The sequence below is a fragment of the Anomalospiza imberbis genome, chromosome 4, assembly GCF_031753505.1.
Source record: "Anomalospiza imberbis isolate Cuckoo-Finch-1a 21T00152 chromosome 4, ASM3175350v1, whole genome shotgun sequence".
NCBI lineage: Eukaryota > Metazoa > Chordata > Aves > Passeriformes > Viduidae > Anomalospiza > Anomalospiza imberbis.
Window position 1 is genome coordinate 1,591,162 of NC_089684.1, and position 21,103 is coordinate 1,612,264.

The 21,103-nt window shown below is 40.9% G+C and overlaps 1 protein-coding gene across 2 annotated transcripts; it reads right to left on the reverse strand.

Annotated features, from left to right (window-relative positions):
• Positions 1-234: 234 nt before the first annotated feature.
• Positions 235-18,772, reverse strand: AASDH (aminoadipate-semialdehyde dehydrogenase). Of its 2 annotated transcripts, XM_068186778.1 has the most exons (14): positions 18,519-18,772; positions 15,789-15,909; positions 14,750-15,090; positions 13,787-13,979; positions 11,271-11,512; positions 9,846-9,952; positions 9,217-9,389; positions 8,499-8,691; positions 7,863-7,981; positions 5,717-6,554; positions 4,463-4,626; positions 3,754-3,879; positions 2,401-2,532; positions 235-1,363 (listed from the first exon to the last, which is right to left on the reverse strand). In XM_068186778.1, exons 1-14 carry the CDS (start codon positions 18,743-18,745, stop codon positions 965-967), a joined length of 3,375 nt encoding a protein of 1,124 aa, XP_068042879.1. In that variant the 5' UTR covers positions 18,746-18,772; the 3' UTR covers positions 235-964. The 2 variants fall into 2 exon arrangements, with proteins under 2 accessions (XP_068042879.1, XP_068042880.1); XM_068186779.1 differs by lacking the exons at positions 7,863-7,981; positions 8,499-8,691.
• Positions 18,773-21,103: the final 2,331 nt, after the last annotated feature.

Below are 21,103 nucleotides of genomic sequence, written 5' to 3' on the forward strand. Positions count from 1 at the left end.
TTCAGGTCTGCCTTACAAATAGAACTTCTTACAGTGCTACAACGGTACTACATACTACACAGGACTCAAAGTAGATGGCTCAGGAGGGCAAGTAAGGTAAGAGTTTCTACTACACTTCTTTTAGAAGACTCTTAGGAAATGCTCTCAGTGAAGTGTATTTTTGCCACTGCAAGTACTTGATTTGCATTACCAAGACCACTGGTACTTATTTCTAAGGTGTTAAAGAACACAAAACCCAATTTACACAACCTTTTATCAATAGTTCTTGCGAAGACAACTTAAACAGTATTCATTCAAATATCTCAAAATATTATTTGACAGTGGTTGATTTGAGCAGTGCACACTTCGTCTTGGAACTCATACTATTCCTGTCACTGAAATTTAATAAATATTTATAGTGTTATTTCCACTTTACAATACAAGAGGCAACTCCTACTGACTTCAATGGAGTCTAAGTATATGCTAGGTGAATTAAGCCATGACAGGCTTAGGTCCACAAAAGATGAACTCTTCTGTTTGTACAAATTGTAGTTAACAGGTTGCTTCTTCCAGGTATATGAAATTCAGGCTATGTCTCTAGAAATCAAGTTAAAAGTGAGATTCAAAAAAGGACTGGGTTTAGCTTGCCTGGCACAGAAATCTTGACAGACAAACACTAGTCTGGTGCAAGGAAGAGCCAGGCACAGGCGAGGAGGGACCCAGAGAAAGCAATACACTCCTCCCTTGGAGATAAGCCTGCTACCCAAGCTGTGGAATGTGGCACCTCACACACTTTGTCCCCTCTCTGGCAAGGTGTTGAGCAGCCATCCTCCCTCCATTACTGGACACTGCCTGCTGCAAAATCTCACCCGATAAGCCTGCAAGGAGCATCTCCTGCCTACAGCAAAACAGGCAGAGGGGCAGAGAGCACCTGTGAGCTCCTAGTTTACAAACGTCAACAATAACAAGGAAGCAGCCGAACATCTTAGCTGTTATTTTTTCCTGCTATATACAGATCTAGACAGTAAACATAATCATTCCTACAGCCAACAACAAGCTTTGTTCCCCATACTACGGGCGAAGAGAAAACCTCGCCTGGAAGCTTAGCTACTCCTTCTGCTGTTCCGCTCTTGGCATTCAGGATCCACACTTTGCCATCTGTAGATACTGCTGCCAAGAGAATTTTGTTATTTAAGTCATCGCTTTGGAAAATGAATGGTGTTCCATATACACTTGAAGTGGCTTCAAATTTCCACTGTAAATTACCCTCCATGTTACAGCAGTAGATAAAGCAGTCATGAGAGCCAAAAAATATTTCTTGCTTAGTTAAACTTGAGAGGCATGGAGATGAAAACACCGGCCCATTAGTGGAAAATTGCCAAACCTACAGAAAGAACATAAGCACCCATTATCAAAGGTTTTTTACATTATCAGTTTTACAGCAACTGTAATTTTTTAATAGACTCATTGTTGATAGGAGAGCATTTAATCTCAAAAGTATACTAGATTTCAGTGAGGGCTGGTAAATCCTTGTCAAATCATAAATAAGGCTTTGCACAGAGAGTAAGCAATAAAAGTCTCATAAAATAGATGTGGAAGAGGGAAGAGTTACTACCTTTGGTGAGGCCCACGTAAAAATGGCCAATCTGGGAAAAGAATATTCTTGGGCTGTTTTTCAATTAGTAATGAACATCACGAATCCTGTTAACGCACCATTCTTTGCCAGAGAGGCAGATATTCCTTTGGTAAGACAGATTTCCTCTGCTTAAGCTAACAATCTACAGCTCCCTCGTCATGAGAGTATCAGTTCTGCAACACTGCTGCAAGCAGAGAGCAGTGCACAGATGGACTAACATGTATTTTACAATCAGAAAAGGCTCAGGAATTGCCATGTATGTCAGGTCAACAAATGAATGGCATCAGTTGGTTTAACACCAGATACAAACTACATTTATCTCTGAGGAACTAAAAAAACATTCTCACTTAATTCAATGTGAAGGTTGACACATATTTTACCAGGATTATGATTTGGCAGATTTTTGAAAAATGCATAAAAGTTCTAAGAAACCTTTGCTTCTGAATAACCACCATCTTACAGAAGAGATACCTTAAACATGCTTGGAAAGCTCCAAATGAAATAATTTCATTTGCTGGCGCTACACTTGACAATTCACTTTGAGTATAAGGTCTGAACTAGAAATTCTCTTACTGCATCAGGCAACTTGCATTTCTGATTTTGCCATGAACTGCATGGACTACCCTAGGCAAAAAGGCTTTCTACTTTCTCATCTCTAACAACAGACAGTTCTGTTTGGTTCACAAAAAGGTATATGTCAATCACTGAGCCTCAGAAAACAGTCCTAATAAAGTATCATATTCAGGGCTTTGTGATGGACATAAAAAACCCAACAACACTTTTACCTTTTCTCCATAATGAGTGTAACAATTTAAGTTTCCATCCACACACCCGACACAGACATAGTCCTCATTGCAGTGAGGAGAAGAGAAGATTGGTTTTCCAAGGTTGCTTTTCCAAATCTTACTCCCCATCACCTGTAAGCGGCAGCATGGAATATCTGATGCTTAACACAACTATAAGAAACAGCACAAAACCACCCTTCCATCAATGCCTGACCCAGTCCTTATGTAATGTGGAATAAAAAGCCAAACCCCCAAACCAAAACAACAACACCAACAAAAAACAAAAATGTCATCAAAACCTCTTTTTCTTCCTCACTGTAGGCAAAGTAATAATGATAATTAATAGTGTATTTATTAGCAGTAGTTCTAATAAATGCCAGATTCAGTTTTTTGTTTCATTCCAGATGTGACAAGGACCAATGAAGAAGAGATACTCTGGAATCAAGTTATATTGATAATCTGTGACACGCTGCACTCACTATCTGTGACTGTCACAATGCATTCCTACTGTATCCTGCACATTCCCCAGGAACTGGGATTATTCACAAAAATAGGAAGGCACGCTCTCGCTCGTAGTTGGGTTTCTCAGCTACCTCTTACTGTGGATTACAGAATTAAAAAATGTCTTTTTAAAGCACAGCCCGCTCTTGCAAACCACACACTAGTTTTCCAACGGTAAACTGGTTACTGCTGAGGACAGTTGAAGTGGGCAGAAGGTAAAGATGATTGGGATTGATGCTCTGTGTTGTGTGAGTACAGAAACATTAACAGCTGCTTCTAGTCCCTGTTCCTTTTATCAGGCAGGACCAGCTGTAAGCCAACAATGCCTCAGAAAACCATGAAATTGCTCCACACCTATCAAGAATGCCATTTCCCCAGTGCCAAGAACAGAACTGCACACTGAGATTACAAGGACAGCTCTTAAATACGGGGAGGGAAGCAGTAAGAGGAATGAAGGGGCTTCTTTCTGCATTCTGTTCTGATTTCTGTGCTTTTTTTCCAATCCTACTGTCAAAGGAGAAGGGGGCATGAAATAAATCTACAGACTTGCTCTCACTTGCTGGTTTTACTGATACGGGAATGACAAGAAACTGACTGCAACTTTGGCCTATGGTCAGCATGTGAATTCAACCAAGTCCCTTCAGTCCTCCTTATCACCAGGCACACTTCTCAAGTATGGGAAGTATTATGATAACCTGGCATATCATTATAATGTCCCCAAGTGAAAAATATTTCATGATAACATATGATCATCTTCCCTTCCATTAGAATAGCAATCTTAACTTCAGAAAGACCTTTGGTTTCGTGTAAACTTGAGATCAGGATGAAAGACATGTAAGCACAGGTACATACTGGGTTAACAGCCAATAACAGTCCTCCTAGTGTAGCAATATAGAGATGATCTGGAAATGAACTTAGACAAGGAGACGAAAACACAGCTCCACCTTCGCAGTGTAGCTTCCATATACACATCTTTTTCTGTAAGTACATGAAAAAAGAATAATAAACAATTTTTCAGTTGGAGTTAGAGCTCATCATGTTTACAAAGACCTTTGAATGTTAAACATTATCAAGTACTGTGTTTACTCAGCAAATACTAGTTAAAAAGTGAAGACAATCTACACACCATGACAGCAACAAATGTGGCACTGGCTTTCTCTTCCAGTAAATAAAATAAATTCAGCTAATGAAAAGGCAGTATCTGCCCCTTTTATTTCCCATCTGCCTCCACCTTCTCATTTAGCATGTAAGACTGAAAACTACAGTTTTATTTCTAGCTAGGCACCCTATTCTGAAACACCTATGGAGAATTTAATAACTAAGAAACTTAAGATTTGGTTTCAACCAGGACTAAGAGCACAAGAACCACAATGGAGAAGACCATTAAAAGAGTTTACTGCCACATAATCCTAACTCCACTTACAGCAGGCCTAACTTCCAGAGGTGTGATTGTGGACTCCTAAGAATACCAACACCAGTGGCAATTCCTCAGGTGCACTATAAATAGAGGCTAAATTGGATATTTATTGTTCTACATATAAAAGTGAGCCGGGGTTCTTACGTAAATATCCAAAGCATACACATGTTGGTCATGCGATCCAACGTAGACCAGTCCACTGGAAGGGTCTACAACTGCAGAGCTTTTCACAGTGTCTGCCGTGACAAAAGCCCAGTGTATTTCTCCATCACTGCTTTGAAGCACATATACCGAGCCATCATAGCAACCTATGTGGAATAAAACATGATGGGGGGAAAAAAAAGAATATTGATTATTTGCATTTATGGTGGGACTTATGCTGCAAGTTGCATCACTGCTGGAAAGAAGCAAGATAATTCATAAGGTAGAGTTTAAAAATGTTTTCGAAAGCTCCCCTTGTGTTTTTAGCTCAAAGGTTTTGCTGACACAGTCAAAGATGATTGTGCTGTGTGTTTTTTCTAAGTTACATTTAGAATGTACTTATTTCACTACCTTTCTATCACATTTTTCAGTAATAATATTAGAAGACACAGTGAGTTGCCAAAAAGGGAAAATACAAATTATTTTAATTACCTCTTTGTCTAAGTTTTGTTTCTGAAAAAAAGGTGTTAAAAGAATAAAATTTGTAAGTTTTCTACTGAAAGCCAAACTGTCATCATAGAAACTCCTTCACGTTAATGAAATATTCAATTTTATTATCAAGAGTGAAGGGCAATCAAAATACAAACAAAAAGATGGCAACATTAGAGTTGCATTTAAAAACCTCACTACTTGGACATCTGTGCCAACCACTGACATAGATATATTAACTAAAAAGATGACACCAAGATAAATAATGGCAACTCTGCTGACAACAGATATGACAAAACCGAAAAATTATCCAAACATGTTCTTTACATTTCCAAAAAGAAGAGACAAATGAGATAATTAAACCCTGTGAAAAATAGTATGAGGTACCATGTACTAATTTCTAACTCTATCAATTTACAAAGACATTTTAAGACTGCATTACCTTTCCATACTTTAAAAAAACCAACAGTTTAAATGTCACATTAATTTACCACTAAAAAAGAAACTGTAGCCATTGATTATTCCTTATTAATAAACTGGGATATAATGAACCACAACTGTTTATGTTAGATAAGCTCCATCAGTAGTTATCATGAAACTCATATTACTTCTTCCTTCTGTTTCTATTTTACAATAAATTAGTTCTGAGCCACACATGGACGTTGATGGATGGAGGACAACCAGAGATAAGAAATGTGATTCTCTGTCATTCATCTTGCATTTAGCAGAAAAAAGAATTTAAAATGAAGGCTGAAACAAAAGACGTACCAACAACAATGAAATTCCCACACTTGGATACACATGCAGAAGATTCAATGCGATCTCCAAGGGTCTTCTCCCACTTTATTTCTCCCAAATCTAGATCAATTGCCTGCACTGCATGGGAGTGAGAGCCAACATACACACATGCAGACACCTCTTCTTTAGCTGCTATTATAACCAGTGGTGATGCATCAACACATTTTCTTGTGTTTGACTTCCACCTCACACACAGGGCCAACTCTGCCACTGATGAATGGCTACATTCCGCATGGATTTGCTGAACAGAGGAATGGTCGTTTGTATTTGCCTTGTTTTCAAGTGTTAATATTCTGTTCTCCAGTTCAGACCCTTGCACATGGCTTTTCATCACACCTGGAATCTTGGAACGCAGAAAGGATGGCTGCTGTAGTGGTTCCACTCCTACCTGTACTGTATTTTTGGGCTGCATAGAAGACTTGGTAAAATTCATAGAGAAAAAGTGATTTCCTCTGTTCAGTGCAATAAATGGAATCAATCCTGAAGCAATCTCAAGACCTCTTTCAGATGTCAGTTTAATGTATTTTCCATGGAATTCCTCTCCACTGTCTTCTCTTAATTTTCTTTTCACAACCTTGTCAGGACTCATTAATTGTTCTTCATCTGCAAACATTGTTTTAAGAATATGTCTGTAAACCTCTTCAATTGAGTGGCTGAGAATAACTTCAAGGAGTCCAGGCACACCTTTGCCTACTAACATCTCAATTTCTTCATAAAATCGTAGCGCCTTTAGGGAGTCCCCACCACTGTACAGAAATACTGCATCTTTAGAAATTCCAGTGGAATCACATGGAAGACAGAGGACAGACTAGAGAAAAAAAGAGGGAGAGAGGTACCAGTCCATAGGTTTTATACCATGTCACACATATAAAACCTCAGGTGGGGTAGAATCCACCTGAACACCTAGAAGTCATGCTAAAAATGAACAACTGAGAAAATTCACTACTCTGCAAAAAATAATTGAAAAATGTTAGTTCCAACAGAACAAGAACTGGGGAGGAACAAGCAAATAGGGACATACTAATTCTGTACTACAAAATGTCTTGCTCAATTCCAATTCTAAGGAATTAAAGGGAATTGTACTATATATTGATTGGCCATTTTCAATACCATTTACCACTGATAACTTTGCAGATAAAACATAAATGCCTTTTGATAAAATTGGTTTAAGTTTTTTATTTTAATAATAAAGCTTATATAAACTGTTCTTTTTTACTTCTATATTATTTAAGTAACCTACTTACCTACTTACTTTTGAAGTTATAAGCCCTTCTGTTCATGAAAGATTTTGCTTTTGGCATTGTTACTACAACAAACAACAATAACTGTGTTGCCTCTTACCACACTCCCTTGTTATTAAGTCTGGATGTCAAATCCAAACCCTTTGGTTTTGGAAGCCACCTTCTGCTGTCCATAATGGGTCTAGGACACAACTAATCCCCTGGGTTATCACTTCATAGCCATTAATGTGAACAGGATTAGCACAGACAAATAAATACACTATATTTACTTGTTTGAGTCCTAGGCCACAGCTAATCCCACTTTCAGGTGACACCTCTAAGTCCACCTTTGAAGAACAAAGTAATAATGTTTGGCATCATATTTAAATATCATGAAAAATAAGTCTTTAGCACAGAAATTTAGAAACAATCCAGACAGGCAGTTCAAAAAACAGTTGTTCAACTGTGCCATCTATTTAAAAAAAGGACTCTCCAATTTATAATTATCTTGAGAAATAAGAAACTCTACTAACACAGCAGCTAATTTTTTACAAAGTTTCCATGTCCTAGTTCCTTGTTTTCTTTAGTGACACCTTCTTTTGGCATGTGAAGCAGCATTCTAAAAGCTACTGACATTACATTCTTTCTATGCTAATTGCTTCCACCTCATAGCCTGCAGTTTTATCTGACAGAGAAATAAAAATGACTCTCTCTTGGCCACTGCAAAGCAACTGTATTTAAGTATTAGAATAGTAACAGAATGGAGCTGTACTGCTTAAATCTATAGGCAGCTAGAATGCTCTGGTTGCATTAGTCATACTTCTTAAAATGGTTTAATTCCTGACACATATATAATGATCCCCTTGCAAAGATAAAAAGGCAGCTCAAAACACTACCTTCCATAAATACTGCAATCTTTCCCACAATTCCTCTGCGTCACTCAGCTTACTGTCACGCCTTCTGGAGTTTAGATGGTTCTGGTAAATCTTGTTCAGCGCAGATATATCAACTTTGCCTTTGTAGAAAATAAAGGATGATTTTTTTGTCATTGCTCTTTTAATACTAGCATTTTCAAAACTTGCTCTGCCCAAATAGTCACTGTATTCTTGTATGTATTTCCATATTCATACTGTACTGCATCTGTGTTTTTTACACAGTTGACCAACGACATGAAAGCCGGTAAAGTTTTTGAAAATTTACCCCTCCCACATAATCCCACCTTCAATGCCTGTTTTTCCCTCAGCAGAAGTGAGGGTTCTGTTGCAGACTGCAACTGGAGCAACTGAGGTAAGAAATGTGCAGTGTTAAACTAAATTGATTTTTCCACTACTCTTTGACTCTCAAAAGAAACGTCATCAAGAAAATATAATAATACATGGCCATTATTTCCTACTAGGTATTACATTACTTACTAATGTACATATTCTAACAGCATGAATCAGACACTGGATTTTGGTCAATAAAAAAATTCTTTAAAAAACCAATGGATACCATTCAAACATGTGGCAAGGGTTCTTAATGGTTTCATTTACCGTGTGATGTTAAAGGCAAAGCTTTAATCACTACAATCTCATCAGGGACTGCATAAGCTGGTAGATGCTTCTGGAGCTCTTTAAGTGTTTCTCGCTCTTCAAAATCATCTTTGGGTAAAACAAACAGGATAAGTTTTTCTTCTTGATACCAGGTAACTGCACAAGCTTCTACCTGGCAAAGACCTTCAGCAACCTGTAATTAAAAAACATTAGTCTTGTTTTGAAATGCATTTCATCAATAGAGCAACAGAAGCGAAAAACAATGAAAAAACCACACACCTTTAAAAACTGTATTTTTCTCGCATTCCTACATAACATCCTATGACATAGCTTCTTTTGTAGCTGAAACTTGTACTTCACATAAAAACAAACTCAAGGATATATGTATTATTTGCCAAAATGCTATGAACGAGATACAATCCAGGAGTCTGGCACTCAGTCTTGTAGAACAATCACTACACTCAGTACTTTTCAGATGTTTATACAGTTCTCAATTCTCCTGGAAGAAACCATGCAATAAAACAGATTCCCAAGAACTCAGAACAAACTCCTCCCTAAATTATGTAACAAGATCTTCTATAATACACCCACTAAATTCCTTCAGACTCCTAGAAGTCATCTGAAAACCAGCAAATACCCATTTCTGATGATAACAATGTGTTTCTTATAGCTGCCTTTTTATAGTGGCACACTCTACTCTGTGGATGTGAGCACTTACCTGCTGCAGATATTCAATATTAAAGCGTTTGCTGTGACGTTTAATCTGATTGTCCTTCCGACCCAAGAAGAACAACTTTGCATTCTTCACTCTTACAAAATCCCCTGTTTCTCTCATTGTACCCAGTGGCACAGTCATTTCATCATCAAGAAAGCAGATTCGTTCTTCACCACCTAGACAAAAAAAGACTGTGGTCATATATATTAAATAGCTAACTGTAAATGCAAATTATAAAGAGTGTTTTAACAAATTCTCTTAAACTTTACCATGAATTATAAGAAATATCGAAATACTGTTATCAATGTCTAAACTTCTGCAATGTACAACTTTGACTATGCAGTCAATTCAGTTAATACACAGAAATTACTTCAGTTCAGAATGTCAAAATCCAACAAGGGTAAAAGAAATCAATATAATGAAGGGATAGTCTGCAGATAAAATGATGGTAATTTCCTGTTCATCATTCCAACAATGTAAAATACTATCAGAAAGCTCCTAGCCCAATCAGAATTTTAAGTGATGTATTAATCTGTGTATCACAGGCAAATATCAAGTAAAATAATCAATATATTATTACAACTCAATCAATTAAGAACAGCATCTTAGAAGAATAAGAAACATAAAATAACCTATAAATATTTGTCCCTCGCCTTCAAGAACTTCAGATCCATTGGCATCTCTGACCTCAAGTTTTGTTCCAAGGAGTGGTGATCCCAAAGGTATAGGAAAATCTGTTCTAAATATATTAGAGAGAAACAGTAGAAGTCTTTCTCTTCTGAACACAAAACAACTGCCCCAGAAACCAGGAAGCATGTAGATTTTTAAGAGACTGGCATTAGAGCAAAGGTAGATGCTTGGGACTTCTTTCTGCAAATGCTTCTTCTCAAAAGGTATCAGTTTTATTAGAAATTAGAAACCTTATCCGTGTGCATGGGTGTCACTAATATATACCAGAAAACCCCACAGAACTACAGAAAATAAGGCCTGAATAGACCCTGAAATACCCTGAGAGAACCCCAATCATTTCAGTTAACTTTTAAGTCTCCCAGATTAAAACATCCATCAGGTCAACCAATTTACACATCTGTAACTGCTTTCTAACTCATTTCTCCTTGCCTAATTTGAGCTTTTACTCTATTTTAATAAGTACAGTTAATAAAAGTTCAGAAAAATATTTAGAAAATGTTCAGTCCAGAAAAGTCTGGAATCCAAGAAACTGTCATTTCAGTGTCCTGTATCTATTATAGACTTCTCTTGAACTACTGACCAACTCCTTCCTTTCCCTTCATTCTCCAGCCTCTTCAAGCAGTTGCAGGACCTCATTTATTGAATATAGAAGCTATTTCTGAGTAGGAATATAGAATTATATATTTTCTTCAGTAAAGCAAAACTTAAAGCAACTTTAAATAACTTTGGCATGGATTCCAGTTCAATTTCTATTTTAAAGAATTACATTTTTTGTTTGAACTCACAGAAAATTAGTTTTACCTAAGAATTTAATAACACTTAATGACAATCCACCGTTTTTAGTCTTCAAGGGTTTAAGCACCAGGTTAATATATCACATCATTTGAGCAAACCATCCCATTTTGTAGGACACATTTAGGACACTCAGATTGCACGTATAATTATTGTATCATGGAATAATTTCAGAGAGAAAATTAAACAGTGAGCTAATGGGAGGTAACTTTCATGACTGTGTAAAATAACATGAAGAAAGAATGCCAAACAACCAAACAAGTCAGAAACAGAGTGATAAATCATGAAAAGAAAGTACTTCTTGAAGTTTAAGTAAAATTACTGTGAAACCTTGGGTGAACCACTTTGGACAAATTTCTGTCACCCACACTACTAAAATAGGGGAGGGGGAGCTGTAGTGGCTCTTGAGGTAATGGATGAATCTGTTTCTACAAAAACCCCAATGTAAATGTGACTTCTACCAGTATAAACACTCATGAGGACTCAGTAGCCCTGCTAACAGGAGACTGAGGTTCTATTTCTGGTGACTGTCATCATTTACATGCCAAGCCATTGAGAACAGTGAATTTTCCTACCTAAAATCAGCACTAAAAGCCTCCTCAGGAACCTTGTAGCAAGTGGCCCAGCTTGACACTTCAGTAATACCATAGAGATTAAAAATGCTTGTTTTGTTCTCCTTGTGCTTCCAGCTTTTCAAGAGACTCAGTGCAGGAAATGCTTCACCACCAAGGGCTAAGACACGAAGTGAAGTATTTGCAGACAGCACTCTTGATTTAATAATGTGAGCTCCAAACCTCCTGAGAAGCGTTGGTGTTGCCTGAATGATACATATAAAAAAAAGAAAAAAGAGAGAAAGACCTGTTACATTCCATCAGTGTATGTGTACCTCTCTTCTGCTGCATAGCTGTATTATGGACGCACTTGAAAACATCTACATACCGACCACCACAATGGTGCTTTGTGAGATTTTGCTCCTTATAAGGCCTTTAATGATTACTATCAGCATAAATTTATGTTCTTCTGCAAAGCTTCTTCTTTACTCAGGTGTGTTATAGGTTCCCTTTTGTGTCTCAGCTATTACCTGATGTGTATGCACATTAGTTCTTATGTTAATTACTTGGAAAGAGAAAGCAACACAGTATTCTCTCTGTGTTATTGTTTGAGCCTTTTTTCCCTTCATTCCAGAATGCTACAGCAAAAATATAACCTATACATCTGATTAATGTGCATACAGAACATTTAAAGACCTTACACAACACTAAAAATTCCTTGGATGTCAGATTCTGGCATCCAAGATACCAAATCCTTGATTTATGTAAATAGAACAGTTGATAAGAATGGGTTTTTCTCAAAGCTTTCACTAAAATAAGCAGGGGGAAAAGATATAAAACCCAAATCCCCCAAACCAGTTTCTTTGAACAACTATTTCTAGAAAACTATTGGTGATGTAGAGCCCTTTCACTGAAAGGAAAAAAACAGTCCATCAATTTACCAGGCACATTTTGCTCTCATTCCTGTCTACTTTTCTAGTAAGAGAACTGGAAAATTAATGGGATTATTTCTTGCCAGGTTCTGTTTGTATAGTAATAGGTGAAGACAATCTTTTTCCAACTGATAATTTTAACATTAGTGAAAATTTAGCAATAAAACAAGGGGAAAAAATTTATACTCTTCCCTCCCTCGTAATTATTTTTGGCTTTCTCAAATCTGCTCAAAAAATTCAAGGGGGGAGGTAATGTCTTTCTATTCTTTCAGAAACATAAAATTACTCATCCACTAGTTAAGATGTAAGGATAACATATTTTTCCATTATTCAGCTGAGAAGCCCTTCCTTCAGAGATTAGGACAGTGATCAAAAAAAAAAAAACCAAAACCAAAAACAAATCAAACTTTTCTTAGAGTCTTTTCAAAAATCTTCATTCATGAAATTTTGCCTGTCTCTATTACTGCTTAAAACACTTAACAAATATATCTTTAAAGGCCTTAAAAGACACTTAAAAAGTCTTGTTCATAAAGAGCATTATCTCAAAAAAATTTTTTCTAAAAGCAAATGAGCTATACTGATCATGAAACTTGTGTACCATAGGATAATCTACACCATTTATAGCAATCCTAACAAAAATAAGAGCAGACAATAGTTACAAAATATTTGTAACTAATGGATTTTTTTCCTGCTGGGGAATCTTCAGCCAACTATTCACTAATCTTAAATTTACAAATCTCAACTATCACCATTCTTACAAAATAAAAAAAGGGGACTGGAACAGGGTCTGGAACACAGATCCCACAAGGAGCAGCTGAGGGAGCTGCATGGGGTGTTTAGCCTGGAGAAAAGGAGGCTCAGGGTGACCTTTTTGCTCTCTACCACTGCCTGAAAGGAGGGTATAGCAGATGGGGGTCGCTCTCTTCTCCCAGGTAGCAAGTGACAGGACAAGAGAAACAGGACAGGACTACAGGTACAGGCCAGGCTTATTCAGCCATGCTGGATGCTTCAAGTAAATTTTGCAAACTTTAAGACTATTACAATTGAAATCAGATAGGAGATAATCTATTTTAAGACATAAGAGATGCATGAAGTCTCATATAAGCAGGTGACATGAAAACAGTACGTATTGCTCTAAAATCAATTATTACCTTCTTCTCATTACTGTAAAAATGTCAAACATTTTACCACCCTAAATATAGCCCTGGTTTAGTTGTACTGTTAGCATAAAAGCTAACATTAAAACTTCAAAGTTGTTTGTGACAAAATACTCCAAGATCGAGTTCATTAAAAAGTGCTTAAAATGTCTGTAACAGTTTACTCTGTTACCAGATTCTTCAGAACAAAAAGTTTAATTACCAGATTAATTCTTAATAAGTAAAGGTTTCTTAAAACAATCTTCAGCTCAGTGTTTTGTGGCACAAAATGTTTGAGGTTTTGATCAAATGGTAACTTTCTAGTCAGCTAACAGTCTACAACAAAAAGGATAGCTATTGCCTTTGAGCAAGAACACTCCTGTCCTATTAACATTAGATTCCAGGCTGATGAAGAAGTACCCATTAGCAAAGGTGAGAAGCAAGACACTGGAGACACTTGTATTTTGCCTACCTGCAACACTGTCACATGATGGCGGTGAAAGAGAGCAGCAGAGAGCTCCGTGGGCATCATTTTAATGGTGTTTGGTACCACAAGAATAGAGGCTCCACTCGTCAGAGCCATGAACAATTCAACCACAGATGGGTCAAACGTGAGAGGAGATGCCAGAAATAGCACATCATCCTGTGTGATCTCAAATATGGATCTAAAACAAGAATGCTAGGAATTACAAATCTGTTGCATGCAGTCAAAAAACCCTTTCCAATTAAAAGAATGAAAGCATGAAATAAATGCATTAGCAAAGCTCAGATCTTAAGGGCTCTGAATAAGCAGACATGTAATTTGAGCAAGAGCTCCTGGACTGAAACTGTTCATTTCACTAGTGATGTCTTTTATGAAGATACCCACCATGTTACACACCAACAGAGTTCACTGAAAGGCACATTTCAACTAACAGATGCTCATTAAAAAGGATAAATATAAAGAAAGAAAAAGCAAAGAAGAAGAAGAAAGGAAAAGACAAGACAGGAAAAAAATATCGTATTTTCCATAATAGATATTTTTTAATATGAAATGAAACAGAAGAAACCTGGGTAGCCTAAAAAGGAATTATGACTTAAGAACTACAGAACACAGTAAATATAACTGTGAACAAATGATTAATATTGTTGTCTATTTCTTTTAAACCACAAGCCAGATGACAATACAAAACTTAGAGCAACAATGCACTATTCAAAGCACAGCCCTCAAAAATTAAGGCAAAGCACAATTTAAAGTATAAAACTGATAGAGAAAGAAAATGTTATATGATTCCACTTGGAAATAAGAGCAAAAAAGCCCCAAAGGTGGATAAGGAGGAAAAAGCAAAGCTGTCAGCAAAAACCCTACGTACACTCCTCTGAAGTATTAAAAAAAAATCATAAAACCATCACATTTGTAAAAGCATTTGAAAGGACAACTGAAAACCACACTTACTTAAGATGCTGAATATTAGGCACTATACATTTATGAGGCACTCTGACTATTTTGGGGATCCCTGTAGTTCCTGACGTATGCATGACATATGCTAAAGTGTCTTTCTGGCCAGCGTCCATGTATCCTGCTTCTGGTGTTTTTACTTCACTTTGATCTGGGCAAATGGTGTATCCTGGCTGTGAGCTACCCACAGCTTTGAAAGGTTCACATTTACTTTTGATATTGCCTCCTTCTGAACTGAAATCAGTGTTGCTTGAGCTCACTTGGAAGAGAGTTAAACCAATATGTTCTATGGCGGAGGAATTGTGGTAAAAACAGCCAGCATGGGACATCTGGAATTTCTGCAAGAGAAAATGAACAATTCAAACAGTGGCACTCAGGAGGTACTGTTGTTGTTCTGCTGCAGGCAGTGAAATAGAAAACAGCATTTCACACAAACAAGGTGTGATTTTTCACACCTCTGCTTTTGGAGGACACACATCAGTTAGTTAAAAGCTCATGTATTTCTACAAATTAAACATAGTGAACACAGATTTCATAAATGCAAAATATACAGTTATCTGAGCAAATGGAAAAAAGAAATTGAAAATATTAAAAAAAAAAAAAATGCTGCAGAAGACCAAGGAATCTGAATTGCAACTTGTCTATTCCCTTTGCAGTGAGTGAGGGTATAAGATTTGGGATGAGTTAGACAAAGAGAAACTCAAGTATTAAATGCAGGAGCTTTTTTAGCTACTGCAGATTTCCAACTCTTAGCATGGACATACAAAGAAACAAGTCTGGAAAAGTCTTCCAATACCAGTGCCCAAAAAGGTTACCTGAACAACAGTGTAACAGGAAAAAAGGCAATTGTTTTGAAGAAGAGAGAAACATTTTGTACTTCTGATTTTAAAGATGTTCCTTTCTGAATAAGAAAGACAACCTTTTGCCATGAAAAAACAAAAGCATTCCATCCAAGCTTATTAAAACAGAATTCAATTTGCATATCTACACACCTAAATTGCCCTTTAATGCTTCCTATAGAAGCCTGAACACTTACATTTATTTTGTCATTCTCAACAAGAATATACTGAAGGTTGCTTTTCTTCATGAAGTAAGTGGATATGGTTGGTGGTGCATCTGGATCAATAGGTGAATAGGCAGCTGGAACCTGAAGGATTCTAATAAAATACAAATGTTTTAAAACAATTAAAAAAAATAAGAAAATCCTCTCAGATTTTGCTAAAATTTCATACCTTTATAGTTGCCTGAAGTAGAAAATATAATCATAACATGATTTTTAAAGATCTTGTTGGCTACAAAGGAGGATGAAAATCAGTGTTGCCTTTTGGTCTTTTTCAGCAAGGGAAAAGATTAAAGCTAGATGAAAGCATTCAATATTATTTCAGGCCAAACAAGGCAGTGATGACAAAAGGTATCACTGACATCAACAGCATCACATTTTAAAACCTTCTGACACTGACTAGAAACAGAAACATAACCTTTCCATTTACCCACACACAACACCTATAAACGTATTCTAAAAAGCAACAAAAGCCTGCACGCTGAGAACGCTTTCCTACGAGCGCAAAGAGCGCAGCGTAAGAAAATCGAAGCAGGCACTGGGATGTCTTTCCCACAAGGCAGGCGGAGGGGCTCCACGTCCTGGTGCCCCGGTCCCTGTCCCGCAGCGGCCGCTCCCTGTCCCGCAGCGGCCGCTCCCGGATAAGCACAAGCGCTGAACTCGCCATCGTCAGGAAAACCAAAGCGAGTAAGCGGCGACCGAAGTATGAACCACCCCCAAAAATCTTCCCATTTGCTCTGCTGTTGGGTTCTGTACTGTACAATTCATTTATTACACTTCCTCTCTGGGCTGGTCACCGCAGTAGCGCCAAGGTCCTGAACGGAGGCGTGGGAATGGCAGCATCCTGCACACCCCTACAGCCACCGGGGCCAGCAAGCACTCAAGCCTGCCCTGCACCACACAGCCAGCAGCCGCTCGCAGTGACAGCTGAAGGTCAAACAGCCCCTCGCAGAGCAAAAGGAAACGGTTACACTCGGTTCACTGGGATACAGGACAAATCAGACAGCAAGGGACCTCGGTACGCCGAGTTCCACCTCCTGCTCCGGCAGAGCCAGCTGTGACACCAGACCGGCTTGTTCAGGCCTTTGTCCAGTCGGGTTCTGAACGCCTCCAGGGACGGTGCCTGCACAACATCTCAGAGCAAGCTCCGGCACCGGGGCAGAAGCATTTCCTGACAGGTGAGAGAGTTCCTCAGTGCTTGTGGGAGGCTTATGACTACACTGCTTGCTCACTTCACTTATACTCCATATAATAATCCTTATACTCCATATAAATCCTTATACTCCACTGTGGTACCTCTTCTGGTGCCATTCTGTATTTTACATCAGGTGTGAACAACAGGAAAATACCAACACAGGCCATGCCCCCAGGAAGCACAACTGCTGCTGTATTCATCAGCTGAAAAAAACAGGCTTGTGATCCTGCGACTGTCTATGTCATCATAAATGCCAGGAATACAAAAGATACCCATTGAATGGATACAAACATTAGAATCCCTCAGCAGAAGCAGGATTTTAAAAATTCATGGATTAACATGAGTGTTGAGATCACAAGCGTTTCAACTTCCTAGCCATCAGTTAATCAATACCACTTTAGTGTTACAATGCTCATTACTTCTTTCCATAACTTTCATAATGGAACATTAAATGTATGTTCATTTAGCTTAAATCATGGGATTGGCATTCAGAACATCTTTTTTTTTTTATAGCCAGCAAGACCATTCATTAAAAAAACCTTTCTGCCAGATTTAAAACTTCCAGTTTTAAACAGGCAGAATAAATATACTAGTCATTAATTTTGTTGTATTTCTATAAACATGTTAAATCACTTTTAATGAAGGGATGCAGTTACAGACAGTTTACAGCTGTAAGACTTAAGATTCAGAAATATTTCAGCAATGGGTTTTCAAAAGGTTGTCATACTGCCATTTTTTTCCCTAAATGATGCAAGACTACAGCACCCGGACTGCTCTATGTTATTACTACATTTTTGTTGTTGTTGTCAAAAATATAAGCAAACTGTAAAATTTAATTTAACAGAGATTACCTGTTATAAATGCCAATCACTTGGTTTTTAAAATTTTAAAAGTTTAATAATAATAAAATAGTTATAAAAATAGTAATACAATTAGAGTAATGAAAATTTAGAGTTAGGACAATTACAAGACAATAAAAAGCAAAGAATTACGGACGTCCGGATGCTCTCGGGCACTTAAGCCCGATAAGCATGCCTTGTGAACAAAGGAATAACCTTTAAAAGCAGTAGCCTGTTGCATATTCATACATCTCATACATGATGCATAAATTCCTTGCAAATTAAGAACTTTTCTGGTTTTTGTCAACTTCTTCCCCTTAATCCTGGTGGTTCCATACAGACGGAGAGAAGGTGGAAGAATGTTTGTCTTTTCCGATAAGGAGGCCGTAATTCTTTATGGGCCCCCTTCATTGTCATCTCTGTGTGAAGAGTTTCTTCATTATCTCATCTCTTGCTTGAGCTAGTAAAAAAAAACCCCACATACATAGGTTCTATTTTAACTGCAAAACTACATTTACCATACTATTAAAATGTTAATACAGCACTTCTAATCAATATAATATAATACATACACTATTCAATTTAATATTTGCGAAAAGCCAATCATAAAAGATGCATTTTTCACATGACCCTTAAAAAACCAACACAAAGTGCACGCATTCAGAGCCTCACCCCAAGATCCAAGACGGCAGGTTAATTCCTGGATAGCAGTAAAGGCCTATTCCACATCTGCCTCGGCGGTCACAGCGCTCCTGCAGGAAAGCTGCCAGCTCCGCGGCGAGCTCCACCACCGTGGCGTAGGTGTAGGAGGCCGGAGGCTTCCCACGGCACTCGTCAAAGCGGACCGCCGCTCTGGCCGGGTGCAGGCGGGCTGCCCGCGCCACCAGCTCCGGCAGCATCACCGCGCACCGCCGGCGGCCGCTCCGCGCCGGCACCGCCGCGCTCGGACTGCGAAGGCACACCCGACACTGCCGGGAAGGAGAAGGGGAAAACAAAACACCCCGAAAGGTCCATGGCAGAGCATACATGGACCTTTCTCATACACGCTTGCCCTGCCACGCCTTAGACTGCAAAAGGTGCCGAGCTGGATTCTTGATCGTACCGAGGTGGTTTGTTCCTCACCGTTACACTTTCGAAGCTCGGCATCGCTGAATTGATAAATGCATTAACGCAACTTAATTATTAGTAACTCTTTCAATGCGACTGTAAAACAGGAATCCTTCCTTCACAAGCAGAAACCCCCAACACGTGAACTTCTCGGGCACTGTGCTTGTGTCCGTTTCTGCCCCGCGAGCCCTCCTGCCAAGCCCGCACCGGTGACCGGACGAATGCAGGCTATGGCCCCCGCTCTCCTCTTTCGGGTTACCTCGTTTCTTCCCGGGACAGGCCCGGCCCGGCGGCTCCCGGCGCCACTCGAGCTCCGCGGCTCCCGGCGCCACTCGAGCTCCGCGGCTCCCGGCGCCACTCGAGCTCCGCGGCTCCCGGCGCCACTCGAGCTCCGCGCCCCCGGCGCTCCCCGGCGCCGCTCGGATCCCGTCCGCGGCACTTCCCGGTCTCCTCCTGGCCCGGCCCCGCCCCGGCCCGGCGGCTCCCGGCGCCACTCGTGCTCCGCGGCTCCCGGCGCCACTCGAGCTCCGCGCCCCCGGCGCTCCCCGGCGCCGCTCGGATCCCGTCCGCGGCACTTCCCGGTCTCCTCCTGGCCCCGCCCCGGCCCGCCAGCGCCGGCGCCTCCGATTGGCGGGACGCGGTAATGCCGCGCTCTCATTGGCCAGCGGCCGTCGCGCCGTTTGGGTACCCACAAGCAGCGCCTGCTCCGCCAGAGCCATGCGCCATGGCTTCCTGAGGGAAGGAGACAGGGAGGGAGGGAGGAGCAGCGAGTGCGCCAAAGCCTTCTCCGCTGTCCCCGGCAGACATGGGGAATTGCTAAAAACAAGTGCACATGGCTCGGGGGAAGGGCAGGGTTCCCCGCCTCACGCTCGCTGTTCACTCGTCTCCGTCCCCGTATGTCCGTCCCCGAAGGTGGTACGGGCCCCGAAGGTGGTGGGCGGGCGGGCATGTCACATCCGGGTGGCGGGGCGGGAGCTCCGCCCTTCCCGGTGCTGGGAGCGGGAGGACCCTGCGCTGTCCCGGGCGCGGTCCCTGCGGCAATCCCTGGACTATCCTCTGGAGCGGCCCCTGCGGCCAGCCCGTGCCCGGCGGGAGGACACCGGGCTGTCCCGGGAGCGGTCCCTGCGGCCAGCCCGTGCCCAGCGGGAGGACACCGGGCTGTCCCGGGAGCGGTCCCTGCGGCAATCCCTGCGGCCAGCCCGTGCCCGGCGGGAGGACACCGGGCTGTCCCGGGAGCGGTCCCTGCGGCACTCCCTGCGGCCAGCCCGTGCCCGGCGGGAGGACACCGGGCTGTCCCGGGAGCGGTCCCTGCGGCCAGCCCGTGCCCGGCGGGAGGACACCGGGCTGTCCCGGGAGCGGTCCCTGCGGCCAGCCCGTGCCCGGCGGGAGGACACCGGGCTGTCCCGGGAGCGGTCCCTGCAGCCAGCCCGTGCCCGGCGAACGGCGGCGGCCGGGGCTGGGCTTCCCCCCGCATGGGATTTAGGGCCGCCAGCGGGGAGTGAGGGTAGCGGGAGCTGTGCAGGGGGAAGGGGGCACCGCTGCTGCTGTGGGGGCCAGGTGCGTGATTTGATGACACAAAGTCATAGAAGCATGGAATGCTAAGGATTGGGAGGGACCTTAAAAATCCTGTGAGCAGGGACACCTTGCACTAGACCAGGTTGCTGAATGGCCCATCCAGCCTGACTCTGAGCTCTTCCCAGGGACTGGGGCATCCACACCTTCACTGGGCAAGCTGTGCCAGTGCCTCACCACCCTCAAGTAAATGACTGCCTTTGGCTCCGAGGCGCATTCGAGATGTCCTTATTAAATAAAAAGCCTCTGCGCATGGTGCCGGTGATGCCTCGGAGGGAGAGAACGAGAACACCACAGGCATTGTTGATGTTTGCATGGGAGGAGTTACACATCAGCTTCCTCCTGTTTGTCACATTCTCTGTGTGATAGTTGGGCACAGTGGCACATTGGTAATGGAGCAGAAACGGTTTCACAGTCAAATATTAATGCAAATAGCGACACCTAAAGCCAGAGTTTTCTTCTTCAGCACACTGGTGTGTGTCTTGACTGTGTGTGATACTGTCTAGTAACCTGAAGCATAAATCCATCTGCCAGAATAGAATGACACTTGAAAAGTATCTTTAACTTAAGATTTTGAG